Below are 14,826 nucleotides of genomic sequence, written 5' to 3'. Positions count from 1 at the left end.
TTATATCCCAGAGAGGTTTAGCAGGAGAAATATTTACTTTTTAGTGCTGAGGAAGAAACATCTGCTGACCTTGAGATAACTGAAGAATAAATCTTTCCTCAACATAGGGATGAAAAGTAGTCATACATATAAATTCATCCATTCCACAGTTTCTCCTTGCCGCTTATAGGGACTCCTCCCCTATATTTTGTTTTGTCTTTATTTGTGCAATGTAAATATTAATGGCTACATGAATACAAACATTCTCTTTGTAGAATTTTACCTAGCTTCGATGAAAGCACAAACAATCTACCCAGTAGAGCTTGGAATTCAGTAGTATTGTCATCGTTTCTCTACTCGTACCCTCAATTTCCTTAATCTTCACCGAGAGCGCTCCAGGATAGTCCCGATTTTAGGGCTCTGTCCCACCAGACCAAGTTTGTCCTACAGGTGGGAATGTTGGGTGAAGGGAGGTATGTAATGGGCAGCCTAGCACTAGGCAGCCCTCTGAGGGTGTGGCCATACCCCCATCATGCATGGCCATGCCCCTTTGCGACATGGTGGCACCCCTTACCCCTTGTCCTGCTGCCGGGGACAGACATGTTGGGAGGCATGCAATTAAGCAATGAATAGTTTTGAGGGGACAGTTCCTTTAAATCAGTATTTCCCAACTCCAGTCCTCAAGGACCTCCAACAGATCATGTTTTGTGCATTACTTACTCAGCCAAACAGATTGGAGGTACTTGAGGACCAGGTTTGGGAAATATTGCTTTAAATTATTCAACCACTATGATCACATCATGGTATGAAATTGACTGGTTAATGTGAAGACACAGGGGCTGATACAGAGTGAGTACTACGCCAGGTTACGCTTTCTCTGTGTATGCCTAGAAAAGTGGCCATACTCATATATGCCTATGCAGATTTGTGTGACTCTGGCACTTATGTCTGCTAGTGCCTGGAGAGCCGGATCGGGTGTGTTTTAAGTCACCACATGTTTTGAGGATGCCAATTGCAGTAAAACATTTCCAAGATACTATTTGTACCAATTATATTATTCTAGGTGTAGGGACTATTTTCTAATGCTTCCTCTCCATACATCGCCAACCTTGTAAAAAGATACACCCCAGCTCGACCACTCCATTCCTCCTTCAAACACACCTGACCTTGTCACAAGATAGACTCCCTTTCACCCGTGTATAGTGGCCTCTGATCTGCGACTCAATTCCTTTGATCACCTCTTGCTCCTGCCTCCAAGACTCCTCCTAGGTTGTTCCCTACCTACGGAACAACTTGCTTGCCCTACCAGTCTCTCCCACAACTTAATATCCTTCAAACACTCCCTCAAAACTCACCACTTCATGCTTGCCTACCGTACCCCCCTCCTTCATGCTTGCCTACCGTACCCCCCTCCTTCATGCTTGCCTACCGTACCCCCCTCCTTCATGCTTGCCTACCGTACCCCTCTTACACCTTCATGCTTGCCTACCCTACTCCCCTTACACCCTCATGTTTTTTCCCTCTTCTTCCTCCGTCCACCACATCCACCCGAGTCAATTTTTGCATCTTCCATCCCTCATTTACCTCCTCCCTATAGAATGTAAGCTCTCACGTGCAGGGTCCTCTATGGCTCATGCCTGTCTACCTCATATGACCCTTATGTCTAATTTGAACCTGAATCTTCTAGCTCATGACTATCTATGTATGTGTTATTATGCTTAATTGTATTCATGCATCTGTTAATATGTTTATTATATTTATGTGTAACTAAATTTTATTCCGGAAAACAAGACTTCCCAGATATCTTGGGCACGCGAGAGTCCTACAAATGCACTAATCCGTAACTACACCGACGTAAATCTGCACTATTCCTCACTTGCTCACTCTCCTGGAATGTCCAGGAGACTCACGAATTCTGGGTAGGTCTCACGACCTCAAAGTAGAGCAGGCAATTATTATGCAACCTGCCCACTCATAGGATGGGAGCCTCCAATTTGCAGTGAATTGCGTCATTTTGACCCCGCCCTACTTGGCAAAATGGCGCTTTTGCTTTATTACATCACAGGGGCAGGGCCCCTTCCATCCTCACATTTCGCCTCCCCTCTGGGATCTTGCAGAGGCAAGGAGTGAGAATTTGGTAAGGATGCACTATTCTATTGCTACCATAATGGTCTCTTTTTTTTTTATATATAATCATGTATCTGTCGATTCAGCCCTGACCTAGAAGGATACAGACCATGTACACCGCTCAGCTCCCTCATGCAGCCTGCATGGAAACAATCTGACAGATCTGCAGACCATGGGGGTAAATTTATCAAGCTGCAGGTTCGAAAAAGTGGAGATGTTGCCTACAGCAACCAATCAGATCCTATAAATAAGTACAATCTGATTGGTTGCTATAGGCAACATCTCCACTTTTTCAAACCCGCAGCTTGATAAATGTACCCCATGCTTCCATGTGGCTTTCCTGCCTCTCTTAAACACTGTAAGACAAAGTAATGTTATATTACTTGTAGCAGATTCATTCGGCACAATTCCCAAAATTCAAACATGTACCCAATTTGGTAACAAACATGCAGGTCTGGATTAAACAAACATACAGATGATTTGATAGTAAGGGGGGTAGACATATACGTAGGTCACAAACACATGCCACTATGATTAGCAACCAAATTTTTGCACCCGCGCATGGTGTAATGTTGCTGTTATTTGGTTTTAAACTACCAAACTGGGCCGAATCATATCTCACGGTGTGTGGCTAGTCCCTATATTCCTGTTTAACTATTCACAGAAAATTGTTCCCAATCAAACATAAAATAACCTCACGTCTATTTATGTGAATCTGTTATGCGTTATTCAAAGCCTTCTCTCTTCTCATGGTATAGAGATTTTATATATATATATATATATATATATATATATATATATATATATATATATACACACACCTTCCCACAAAGTCATTCATCCTCAATACATATAAAGAAAACACAAACTACACACAACTACACACAAACTACACACCTTCACATATACAAGAAGCTAATCTATACATAGCTTCTTACACGTGAACCATATCCTGAGATGTTTTGTACAAGTCACATGCCTTTGGCAATGTTGATCAGGATCTATATTATTGACTGCGTGGTAATGGATTCAAAATAATAAATGGAAAGCTCCTAGTGTAATTCAGCAATCAATAATGGGATTTTAGAAAGATGGATATGAACATGTGCTCTATAGGGACAATATACATGTAACTGGGGGAAGAAAGGACGAGGGGAGGAAGTCAGAAGCAATGACTGATCGATGAGGAAATAGAAACATGAGACGTAAAAGGGCGGGGGAAATGCAAATTAAAGGGTGGGGATAGCTAAAAATTAGGGACTAGAGTACAAAAGGCTGATTAAATGTATATTATACAGCAAAATAAGGTGGAAATAGAGAGAGTACAGGTAGAGAGAGGGCCAGGCGGAGAATACGGAGAGGAAATCAGATAGAAGATTTGAGATAGCTATCAGCCTGGTGTGTGAGACACAGCCATAATCCAGAGCTCACTCAATCACTCGCCTACATTCCTATACACACGAGCCATCCCACTGACTGGGGAAGGATGCAGGGTGAAATCAGCTTATAATATGGCAGAAAATCTCCTCCCATCCAATAGAGAAAGAGTCATTTATCCGGATTAAAGCGAGACAGCAGCCTGTGGTGGAGAGACAGAGCTAGAGAGAGAGAGAGAGAGAGCGTGTGTGTGAGAGAAAGTGACAGAGAGAGATCACACCGTGGAAGATCCAGAGGAGGAGGGACCTACAAAGAGTGAGGGGGAGACAAAGAGAAAAGAGGCAGGGGGAGGGCAGAGAAAGGTAGAAGACAGAGGGATGCAATGACACACAGAGAGGAGGGGAGTCAGCAGGTAGTCTCAGGGAATGAATGGGGGGTCAGGCGGCTGGAAGGTGAGAGAAGCAGAGGAGATGGCAGGGAAGGAGAGATAACTTGGAATTGATGCTAATCACTGGCAGAAAAGGGATGTAATCTGGACCAGCAGCTGTTTCAGCACTGGACAGCGACCTGGCTAAGGAAGGTGGAGACGGGAGAGTTGTAAGCAAGGGGGCAGCAAAGATACACATGAACGGAGGGGGATTCTTAGACAAGGGAAGGTAGCATTATTATTTAACAAACAGGTGCTTGTTAAGGGTTAAATGCTCTAACACTGGGCCGTTGTCATTCATTATTCTTGGATAGTTATTGATTTTTAGGCTTAGGGCTAAATTTTAAGAACCAGAAGTGCAGTTTTTCTGTGTAGCTGGACGGTTATCCACCATCTCCTGGGGTAGGGGACTAGTGTCAGGGAAATGCTACCTGCCCCACATCGAAGCTTTGGGTTGAGCTGAGGACAAGACTTGGGGCACAGAGGAAGAGGAGGAGGGGAGTTCTGGTTCTCCCCGTCCCCCACTGATGATGATGTTGCCAAGGAGTGATCGGTAAAATTAGGAGGAGGAGACCGGTAGCAGGGGAAAGTGGTTGGAGAGGGGGGTCGGCTGGTTCCTCTCCGGTGTCCGAGCTGAGCACGGCGGGGCAAGAGGTGGACGTGATGGGCGAGTGGACCATCCTGGAGCGCCTGCTGGAGGCTGCAGTACAGCAGCACTCCACCATGATAGGGAGGTAAGAGGATGGACTGAAACAGAGGGGTGGCCTGAGGCCCATGGGGTTAAACATGGAAAAATACATCCTAAGGAGACACAAACATGCACACAGCACACCATACAGCTCCTAGCAATGTGAATCCATGTCACCTTAAATACTCTATGATGGGGGGGGTTTCCATGCACTAGATTAGACTGAAGCAATGCAGCTGTCCTCACACCAGGGTAGATGGAAGGTAGGTTGAGGAGTGGGTGTGGCGAGTGGTGTGTGTGTGTGTGTGTGTGTGTGTGTGTGTGTGTGTAAGTTCTTTGCATACAATCAGCTTAGAGAAGCATTGATTTAACCGAATAATGTACCTGTGTTTATATTTTAAATGAATAGTGCCAAAAAGAAGCAGTGTTCAGTGTGAAAAGCAGACTCTGAACATGAAAGAGTTAAAAGCAATCGATATGAGCAATACATGTTACGGGGCTGCGATGGCAATCAGAACCAAGCAAGATGTATTCTTCATAACACACGTATCAATACACACACTGACAGGTTCTCACAGGGATGAATTGGCACCAAAATCACAGCTGTTTACTTAAGCTATAGAACCCACATACATGGAAGAGAAATACCTTTGTGAATGTACAAGGTGTGTCTGCCATCGTTCTCACTATTTACTATATGCTGTGTGTGTTGCTAGGTTACTGTACAAGTGCTAGTGTAACCCTGCAAACCTGTCAGTGCATGATATATGGACGAGACACTGTATACTCATGTACAGGTTTTAATTGCTATCACATAAAGATCACTTGTTCCCCGCAGTCTTTTCCCTCTCCCCGTCTGAAATGTCACACTCAATTTGCCATTTTCATTGCTGTTTCGTGACTCTGTATAGTCCTCATGCTTTGATAATCTGGATTTTTAAATTAACTGTTTTGCTTCTGAATCTCAATTTTAAAGAATATAGTTTCCATATGATAAGAGCCCATATAAAGGCCTCAGTACTTATGTCTAATTTTAGGGCATGGTAACTGTCTGTGGTCTAGTTTTGGTCATTTAATGCTTAGTACATGGCTGGTAAAGTAGCTGGGCCTACTGTAATTTTCTACACAATCCCTTATGGTTAGTTGTGCATAGCTGAAGGTGGATAGGTCGCTTCTTGTCTATTGTTTCTTAGTTCTAACCTAGCGTGCTTTCAGTCCAGAATTTCTTAAGCCGGATACACGTGGGCTGATGGGGCCAGGGAACAACACAGGCCTGTTAGAGTGGTCAAGGACACTGCATACAGCTGCCTAGATGTATGGGCATGCCAATAATGATCTAATTGCTTATGATCAGATCAATCTCGGTCATTATAGTTATTTGGGTCCAAAAACACATTAATATTGGGCCAGTTTAACAATAACTCTTGCAATATTGGGGTATGTGTGGCTAACATTAGTTCTTAGTTAGTGAGGTTCAGCGTTTCCAAGTCGTAGTCTAGTATCTTCGGTGTAGTGTCTTCTACAGTAGCTCTAAGCAAGCATATACTCCAATGGTTTCTATTTTTTCAGCTATAGTGTGTCTTCCGACCAGTGTTTCCTAGTTATAACCAAATGTCTTCAGTGTGGTGTCTTCTATAGTAGCTCTAGGCAAGCATATACTCCAATGGTTTCTATTTGCAAGCTAGCGTGTCTTCCGACCAGCGTTTCCTAGTTTTAAGATGGTGTATTTTCAGTTCACTGTTTCCTAGTGAATGACTGGCATGTTTATTACTGTAATGTAATTTTCTCTAGCTCTAAGCATTTCATCAGTCTAGTGTTTCTTAATTTGTATGATAGTGTGTATTCAGTTAAATGTTTCTTAGCTCTGCGATAGATTGCCTCAGTCCATTGTTCACTAGCTCTAAACTACTCTCTTTCAGTTCATTGTTTCACTAGTCTAGTGTAAAAACAGACTACAAACCAGCATGACTTCAGGTCAGTGTTTCCTAGTTCTAGTTCAGCGTTGCAGGGTGTAGTGGTGTTTAGCTCCTAGCTAGTGTGACGTTTAGTGTTCTAAATTAGCATATCCATGGTCCATCATCTCCTGGTTCTACACAAGCATGCCTTCAGGCCACCAATTTATAGATTGAAGCTATTCCATCTTTAGTACATTGGTTTTTAAGCTAGCATGTGTTCTGTTCAGTGTCTCATAGTGCTAAATTAGCATGTCTTCAGAATAGTATATCTTCTTTAAGCTAGACAACTTCAGCACACAACTGTAAAACCACACTTGCGAACAACTAGGAAATAATTAACTGAAGACACTGTGACATAGAACTATGCTGTAAAATAATGACAATAGGCTAGTTTAGAAAAATACAGGATTGAAGACAAACTCGCTCAGTCTTACTCCAAGTTCCGTAGGCCACTGCTGACTGGTTCCTCTCCGATACAGTCTTCTTCATCTCTTTAGTTCTATCTGCTCTCTGTAGAGCGTTGGATAATATGATTTTGGCTCTATAAAAATAAACAAGAATACTATGCTTAATATAATATGCTTAATATAATATGAATATAATGCTTATTGATATTGGTATAAACCTGCTTGTAATGATGCAGTAACAGTTTACAGGAAATAGTAAAAGTGGGAAATACAGCCCAATTAGATCATTGTAATGACTTTATCCTACATGTAGATGTTAACACATCACTGCTATTAAACACAGTCTAGAGACTGATGAGCAATAAATAGTACAGAGATCTATTATCTGATGACAGGGCCCTTATCATTCGAAGACTAGCATATAATACAGGACCCTATCATGTGATGATCAGTATACAGTACAGAGCCACATAATATGAAGATCAATGTACAATATTGACCCTTAACATCTGATGACTATATAGTGTAGAGCCCCATCTGTAAATAGTACAGAGACCCATTACCTGGTGATAAAAGCCCCATAACTCAATGACTAACATAAAATACAGAGCCCTATCATGTGATGCTCAGTATACAATGCAAAGACCTTATGTGATGACCTTTACTCATCCCCCAGCCACAAGCAGTCCAGCCACTGGCCACTGGCTGCAGGTTGGATGCTGGAGTTGAGAAAAAGCAATAGGAACTAATCACAGTGATGGTCATCTACAGCCCCCCTAGTGGTGGGTAGGAGAAAAATAGAAAGATCTGTCAGATAGCATGCAGTGCTCAGCAGACGAGGGTGGGATCAAAACTGGAATACTCAGATTTTCCAAAACTTTTCAAAACCATTATACCTGCTGCATTTCACCTTCTAACAAAAACACTCTCTATAAGCTTAATTAATTCACATTATTCAAGGGTCCATGGTTAATGCTAACATAACAGCGTTATAATATTTCTGATGCTATGCTTGTCATACATATTCCATCAAACCCCACAGCTGACCATGTATGCGGCATGCAATCTAAAAATTAAGTTGTGTACATTTATGAAGTCACAAACCAAATAATGACATTATGCGACTTTTGAAAAATTAGCCACACGTATTTGCAGGATATATAATATAATACTCTCTGAAATACTTTTCAGGGCAGCTTTTCACCCCAAATATGCCAAAAACAGGCTAAACAAAATTATCCTGATCATCAATGTAGATCGCTTCTGTCATCTGTAGTATTAAATGTTTTTTTTTTATATTAGAGTTCTTATCTCCTGTCTAGATGAACAAGATGGGTTCTACTATTTCTAAGAAGCAACTGAAAAGTTTTTACATTCATCTAGTTCATTGTTTCTTAACCAGTGTCTACATAAGCTGTGTAAACAGCTCTGGGACCCAATCTGCAAGATGAGTCCTGCATGAGAATATAAAAGAGAATCGGTGAAATATCAACTCAACTCCTCCACCTTCATGTCCCTTCATACAAATGCCCCATTCATACCCTCACAATCACACAGATTTATTCCCCTGCAGAATTCTCCCTTTATCCATTCCATTAACTCTCTCTTATTACACTCACTTGTGCCCCCATCCCTCTCCAGTTGTGGTATAAATGTCTTGAATAGGCCACCCCACTGCTCCTTACACCCCTGCAGTCACCATTCCTATCCCCCTAGCTGTCCGCTCTCCCAGAAGTCCAATCACCAGACTTCACACTGATTGGCTACCACCTGTCATGTGATTATTGTGGGAGATGTAGTTCTCTAGCCAATGAATGTTATGGCTGTGGGAATGGAGTAAGACTACAAGTCCCAGAATTCTTGGTCTGAAAGTTCAAAACTTTACTTTATTAGATATATTTATTTTAGAATGTTAGTAGTTTGGGTAAAGGATGAGATAGGCCACTTCATAAAGAAGAATGACAAGGCAAACCTTTCCCCACCAGCAGCTACAATTGTTATTATGCTACCTTACCTGACAAGTCTGTCTACCCCATACCACTTAGATTGTAAGCTTGTTTGGGCAGGGCCATCTTTAACTTATGTTTCATGTCATATGTTTGTATCATGATCCCATCAATGTACAGCACTGCGTAAAAATATATTTGCCAACTTTTTAAATCTGTACCCAGGGAGATTCCAATACAGATCATGTGACAGAGGGTAGGAGGGGGCATGACGACGTCATGATGTCACTATAGACCCGCCCCTATCAAAAAATACAAAAATTCACTGGATTGAATAGCGGGAGACGGGGCTTAATGATGCGCTTAAGCCCCGCCCCATTATTCAATGCTGTGAATTTCAGCATTTTACAGGGTCCCGGAGGTTTGCCTACTCTTCTGGGAGTCAATGAGGGCTCCCTGAAATTCGGGAGCCTCCCGGAAATTCCGGGAGAGTAGGTATGCGTAAGTATGTGTAATAAGTTGGCGCTTTATAAGTAAAAGATAATAATAATAATAGCCCTCTCTGCCAGTGAGATCCAGACTTTCCAATTAGTTTATTGAAGATATCACAGGTATATTGTTCTCAGTACCATTATTTTTTTCTTTACAACATAATGCCTGATCTCTATGTGGTAAGCAGGGACACCAACGCTTAAATAATATTGATTGATTGATCCTATGGAACACCTCATGGTGCTCCAGAACACAGTTCAGAAGAAATTCACAACTGTGAACATCAAATAGGAGAGCAATAGCATAATTTAATTTGTGTCATCACCCTACTCAAGATCACTATTTCTTTTTCATCGCAGGACTGCTTTTAAATACATTGGGCCTGATTCATTAAGGAAAGTAAGGCAAAACAAAGCAGTAAGTTTTATCTTGGACAAACCATGTTACAATGCAAGAGGTGCAAATTAGTTTATTATTTTGCACATAAGATAAATACTGTCTGTGTTTTCATGTAGCACACAAATACTTGATAGCTTTATTTTTACACTGAAATTTAAAGTTGGTCAAGGACATGCCCTATCCCAACTATAAATCTGTCCCCACATTTTAAATTTACCTCCCCCTACAATGCAACATGGTTTTGCCAACATGCAAAGTTACTCCTTTTTTATGCTTTACTTTCCTTAATGACTCAGGCCAAGACTCAGGGCCATTATGCTCACCCTCAAGAGCAACAGTGCACCAGCCTAACAAATTCAACTTATTTAATGTGGACCTGTCACTAACACACAGTGGAGGAAGTCATTTTGTGGGCTGAACCAGTATGTAGCCTAGCAACTTGCCAGGAACCAATGACATAACAAAGACACTGGCTAACTAACTTTCTTGAGGTACTGGTCCCTGGTGCACTGATAGGCTACATTCTCGTGAATCTCAGTTCAGCTCACAAAATGGAATCCTCCACTGGGTGCAGGTGGTATTGCCATTAACAGTCTGTCCTGTTCCATACCCCTCAGACCTTAGACGCACTGTGTGTTGAGGAATCTCAGCTTGAAATCATATATATCAGCCTTAAGGCCTGTCCGCCATGTCTACAATTACCAAATAAGCGACAACACGGCAGAACCCTTTATTTTTTTTTTGTGTCAATACTTTTATTTCAAAATAAAGCAAACATAACTAGCATGTTATATTGTGAACTGCATACAAAATAAACAGCATAAGGAAAATTATATCCCTGTTCTATTATCCTGCTTAATGGAACTTATAAAATGGTATAAAGGAAACTAGCAAAGGGTGGGAGACAGAAAAAATAAAATCTGTGGAAGGAAGGGTTAAGGGGTATGATAGGGAGCACCGTACAGCCTGGAAGAATGTAATGTACCAACAACTTCTGCATTTTCTTAGTAAGAGTACTAATAATGAAAGGTCTTTAGGAGTGCAAGACAATTATAATTAAAAAGTGTTTGGAGAACCCAATCTCTAAACTATGTTCCCATACAATGCTTATATTTGTCATCTATGTAGTGGGTGATTTTTTTTCCATGTCAGCTATAAACCCCATATTTTATCTGTCTGGATAAACATCTCCCAGCATACAGTAAAATATCTAAACATCTAGGTATATTAAAAATAAAGAGTTCTGGGTATAAATGTACCAAGCTGCAAGTTTCCGGCGGGTTTGAAAAGTGGAGATGTTGCCTATAGCAACCAATCAGATTCTAGCTGTCATTTGGTACAATGTACTATAAGATAACTAGAATCTGACTGGTTGCTACGGGCAACATCTCCACTTTTCAAACCCGCCGGAAACTTGCAGCTTGATACATTTATACCCAGAACTCTTTGTTTTTAATATACCTAGATGTTTAGATATTTTACTGTATGCTGGGAGATGTTTATAAGACTCCTGTATATTTGTCTCCACTGACTGGCTTGTATCATCATCATCATCATCAGTACACTCTCATTGCTCCTTGTTATATATCCAGATTATACTGTAGGTTGTGTTGTTCATTGCATTGTGTCTATATACCACCAACTGTTCCATTGTAGACCTCTAAGCACCGTTAGTCTGACAATTTCATTTATAAACATGTATTTCTCATTACTGCATTTTGATCCCCAGTACTTGCATATTGCCATAACTGTGCTAAAGAGAGATATTCAAGCCCCAGCTATAGATTTCCCCTTCCCAAGACAGACCCTTAAGGGGTGAACATAATTTACAGCAGCGACAGGAATAGACTTTGCTGTATCCCAGATTCCCGGGTAACTGGGGTGGAAAAGGAGAGGTGCTGGCTTATACTAACAATAGCTTTCAGTTCATTAACACCTTGAAGGCACAGGCACATCTTCCAAGTGGTGCGAGAAGTCTCACCACGTGCTAACACCATTACAAGTGGGCTGAGGATGGCCCAGTGACAGCTATTGCTGTGATTAACCCTCTATAGAGACACGTCAAGCGGATGCAATCTCCTAGATTTTATAATATAATACTATAAATATGGCTTGTACTGATTTTCATATACTCCACCCTGTCTGTCTGCTTTATGTTGATCGGGCGTTTTTTAACTAATAAACCAGGAACATCTAGAGATTGCACACATTACACATATCAGGTTCTCATGTGACCAGCATGCTGCTGTCACAGCAACGCAGACCTTTATGAAAGTTTAATTTCTATAAGCCAAGGGACTCCTTGCAAATTTAAGCAGAGCAACCAGCGGGCATCCTACTGGGCAAACGGACATATGTTTTCCTGGCTCCCTCTCGCCCCCCCTTAACCCACTCACCCAGCTCTCCACACCCTCAAACCTATAGCATAAAACTTAAAATGATCATTTGTTCAATGCATTGCATGTATTGATGCTATGATCTGAATGCCAAGGTAATCTAATCTGTGCCCTTCCCTCTCAGTGCCGCAAAGAGAGGAGAGATTACTAATGTGATTACTGGTCAGCGTCCACCAATCTCCTCCCACTTACACAGGCAAACATTTTAAAACACCCCTTAAATCTGAGAGCTAAGTTGAACGTTCATCATCATCATCATCATCAATTTATATAGTCCCACTATTTCTGCAGCGTTGTACAGAGAACTTACTCACATCAGTCCCTGCCCCATTGGGGCTTACAGTCGAAATTCCCTAACACACACACACACACACACAGACACAGACTAGGGTCAATTTGTTAGCAGCCAATTAACCTACCAGTATGTTTTTGGAGTGTGGGAGGAAACCGGAGCACCCGGAGGAAACCCAGGCAAACACGGGAAGAACATACAAACACCTCACAGATGAGGCCATGGTCGGAAATTGAACCCATGACCCCAGTGCTGTAAGGCAGAAGTGCTAACCACTAAGCCACCGTGCTGCCCCATTCAAGTCACACTTTCAACACTCGGGTTCAGCAAATTCTCTAGGAGGCGGCACACACAACCAATTGTCACTAACCTGACATCAGAGGTAGGTGAAAGTAGTGGGAAAAGGGTAATGCCCAAGTGAGTGTAGGATGAGAGAAGCAGGTAAGTATACACAAGGAAGGGGGAGGGAAGAAGGCTATTAAAATGAGGAGGGAAGGCTGTTAATAAGTGTTGACCCCCCAATAGCTGCCCCCCCTAGGCCATACACGCCTAAAAATAGAGTTCAAAAAAACATCTTATTTTTATCCAGCAGAGAACAGTAGAAAGTTGGCACAATTTATAACTCATGCTGTGCCCAACTACAACATGGTTTCCTTAAAACCTTAACTCTTTTATGGTAACAGATTTCTTGATCACTCAAAGTCAAAACATTAATAGACATCAGCTGCTTTACTGCAACTTCGTGCAAGAGTTTGTAGAAGAAGACAGGGACATCTCACGAGGGCATTGTGCATTCGGTGTCATTGTGTGCGTGAGTGCATAACTAGAGCCCTGTGGTACCGTCTGGCACGTGTGAATGGCTTTTCCATCTGCTCCTAGTTGCGCACAGACAGAAAGCGACCGTTGCTCTCTGCATGACAGGACTGCAGTCCTCCCCTGATACTTCTGCTATCTTTATTATGTACGAGACACATCAAAGCCCCATCTGCCGCGCAAGTTCGGTACTTTAGTTGTTTTTTTTTTACTATACATACTGCACAAACATTCCTGATTCATTCAGGTTAAAGGACACAAAGTATAGAAAAACAGGACATAAAATATAAATAACCTACATGGTGTACAACATCAGACCTTGGAGTAGACTGGATTTACTCAAACTTCTAGAAAGGAAAAGTTGAGGTGTTGTCCATAGCAACCAATGAGATTCTAGCTATCATGTTCTAGAATGTACAAGATAAATAATAATTAGAATCTCATTGGTTGCTATGGGTAACACCCCCACTTTTTATTTTTTAGAGGTTTTAGTAAATCTACCACTATGTATGACGTAAGTATAACATGTCCTAGCCTCTCACATTATTGACAATGAGAGTCCATAAGATTTACTACACAAACAATCAACCTTCACAAGAATTTTGCACCGTCAGACAATAAACCTGCACTATACTGTGCTAAATTACTGCACTGTTCTGCAGATCTGTAAAACAGCTATTACATGAATCACCCGGGTGCTCTTCTTGAAAGGAACCATGATGTCCTGGATTGTACAAGTTTTTAAGTCATGTTTATTTCAAGTTTATTTTTCTTGATCCTAGTTTATGTCTTTACAACACCCATTCCTGCATCCTAATGTAACACTCCCTTGAGAGAGCAAGTGCAACACCCTGTGGGCACAGCTGGAGTGTTTTGGGGAACCCAAGTATTAAAAGGATAGGACTTTGGAGTCCCAGGTGGGCTAAGAGAATGAAGTCTGGATGTGTCTGATTTGCTACCCCTTTGACTGTGTTTGAGCCAACCCAGCTGCTATGTGATTGGCCATGTCAAAGTTCCAAGAGAGAGGCTTCGGAACCCAGTGTGCGAGGAGTAGCTGTGGAGAATTGGGGAGTTGGTTCAATAGAAACTACAGGGCAAAATGATGAGCCCTGTCAGCATGGGCAGACCCAGATTTTTGCCCTACCCGGGGCGATTTTAGGGGAGGCAATTTAGGCCCCGCCCCCTTCCTGTGTTCTAAGGCTGCTGACGGCTGCACACTGTGCAGGTCCGTTCAGCAGTGAAAGTGTGCTGTCCCGCTGTTCTGATTGTGTTTAAAACACAATCAGAGCAGCCGGGCAGCACACTGTCACTGCTGAACGGACCTGCACATACTGTGCAGCTGTCGGCAGCAAGCCCCTGCTGGGGGGGGGGGGGGGGGGGGGGGCGATCGCCCCAATCGCCCCCCCCTGGATCCGCCACTGCCTGTCAGTGAGTCAGACAGTGTGAGCGCAGGTGATTGCTCTCAGTCACGAGACTTGTTTGCTATTGAGTGTTGCCAGTGTGAGAGAGAAGTTGGTGTAGTCACAAC

General features: G+C 42.2%; 1 protein-coding gene across 2 annotated transcripts in view; it reads left to right on the top strand.

Moving 5' to 3' along the window:
• LOC142102193 (gap junction delta-2 protein-like) overlaps positions 1-14,826 on the top strand; it is a 33,861-nt gene that overhangs the window by 8,014 nt on the left and 11,021 nt on the right. Inside the window, exon 1 of one of the 2 annotated variants that reach the window (XM_075186900.1) lies at positions 3,854-4,644. The exons of the other annotated variant lie outside the window; for it this stretch is intronic. Coding sequence (XP_075043001.1) covers positions 4,574-4,644 — 71 coding nt within the window. The 5' untranslated portion in view covers positions 3,854-4,573. Of the gene's footprint in view, positions 1-3,853; positions 4,645-14,826 lie in introns of those variants that run through there. 2 annotated transcript variants of the gene reach the window in all.

This window comes from Mixophyes fleayi, chromosome 9 (genome assembly GCF_038048845.1).
Source record: "Mixophyes fleayi isolate aMixFle1 chromosome 9, aMixFle1.hap1, whole genome shotgun sequence".
NCBI classification, from domain to species: Eukaryota; Metazoa; Chordata; class Amphibia; order Anura; family Limnodynastidae; genus Mixophyes; species Mixophyes fleayi.
This window is presented reverse-complemented; position numbering and strand designations above follow the sequence as displayed.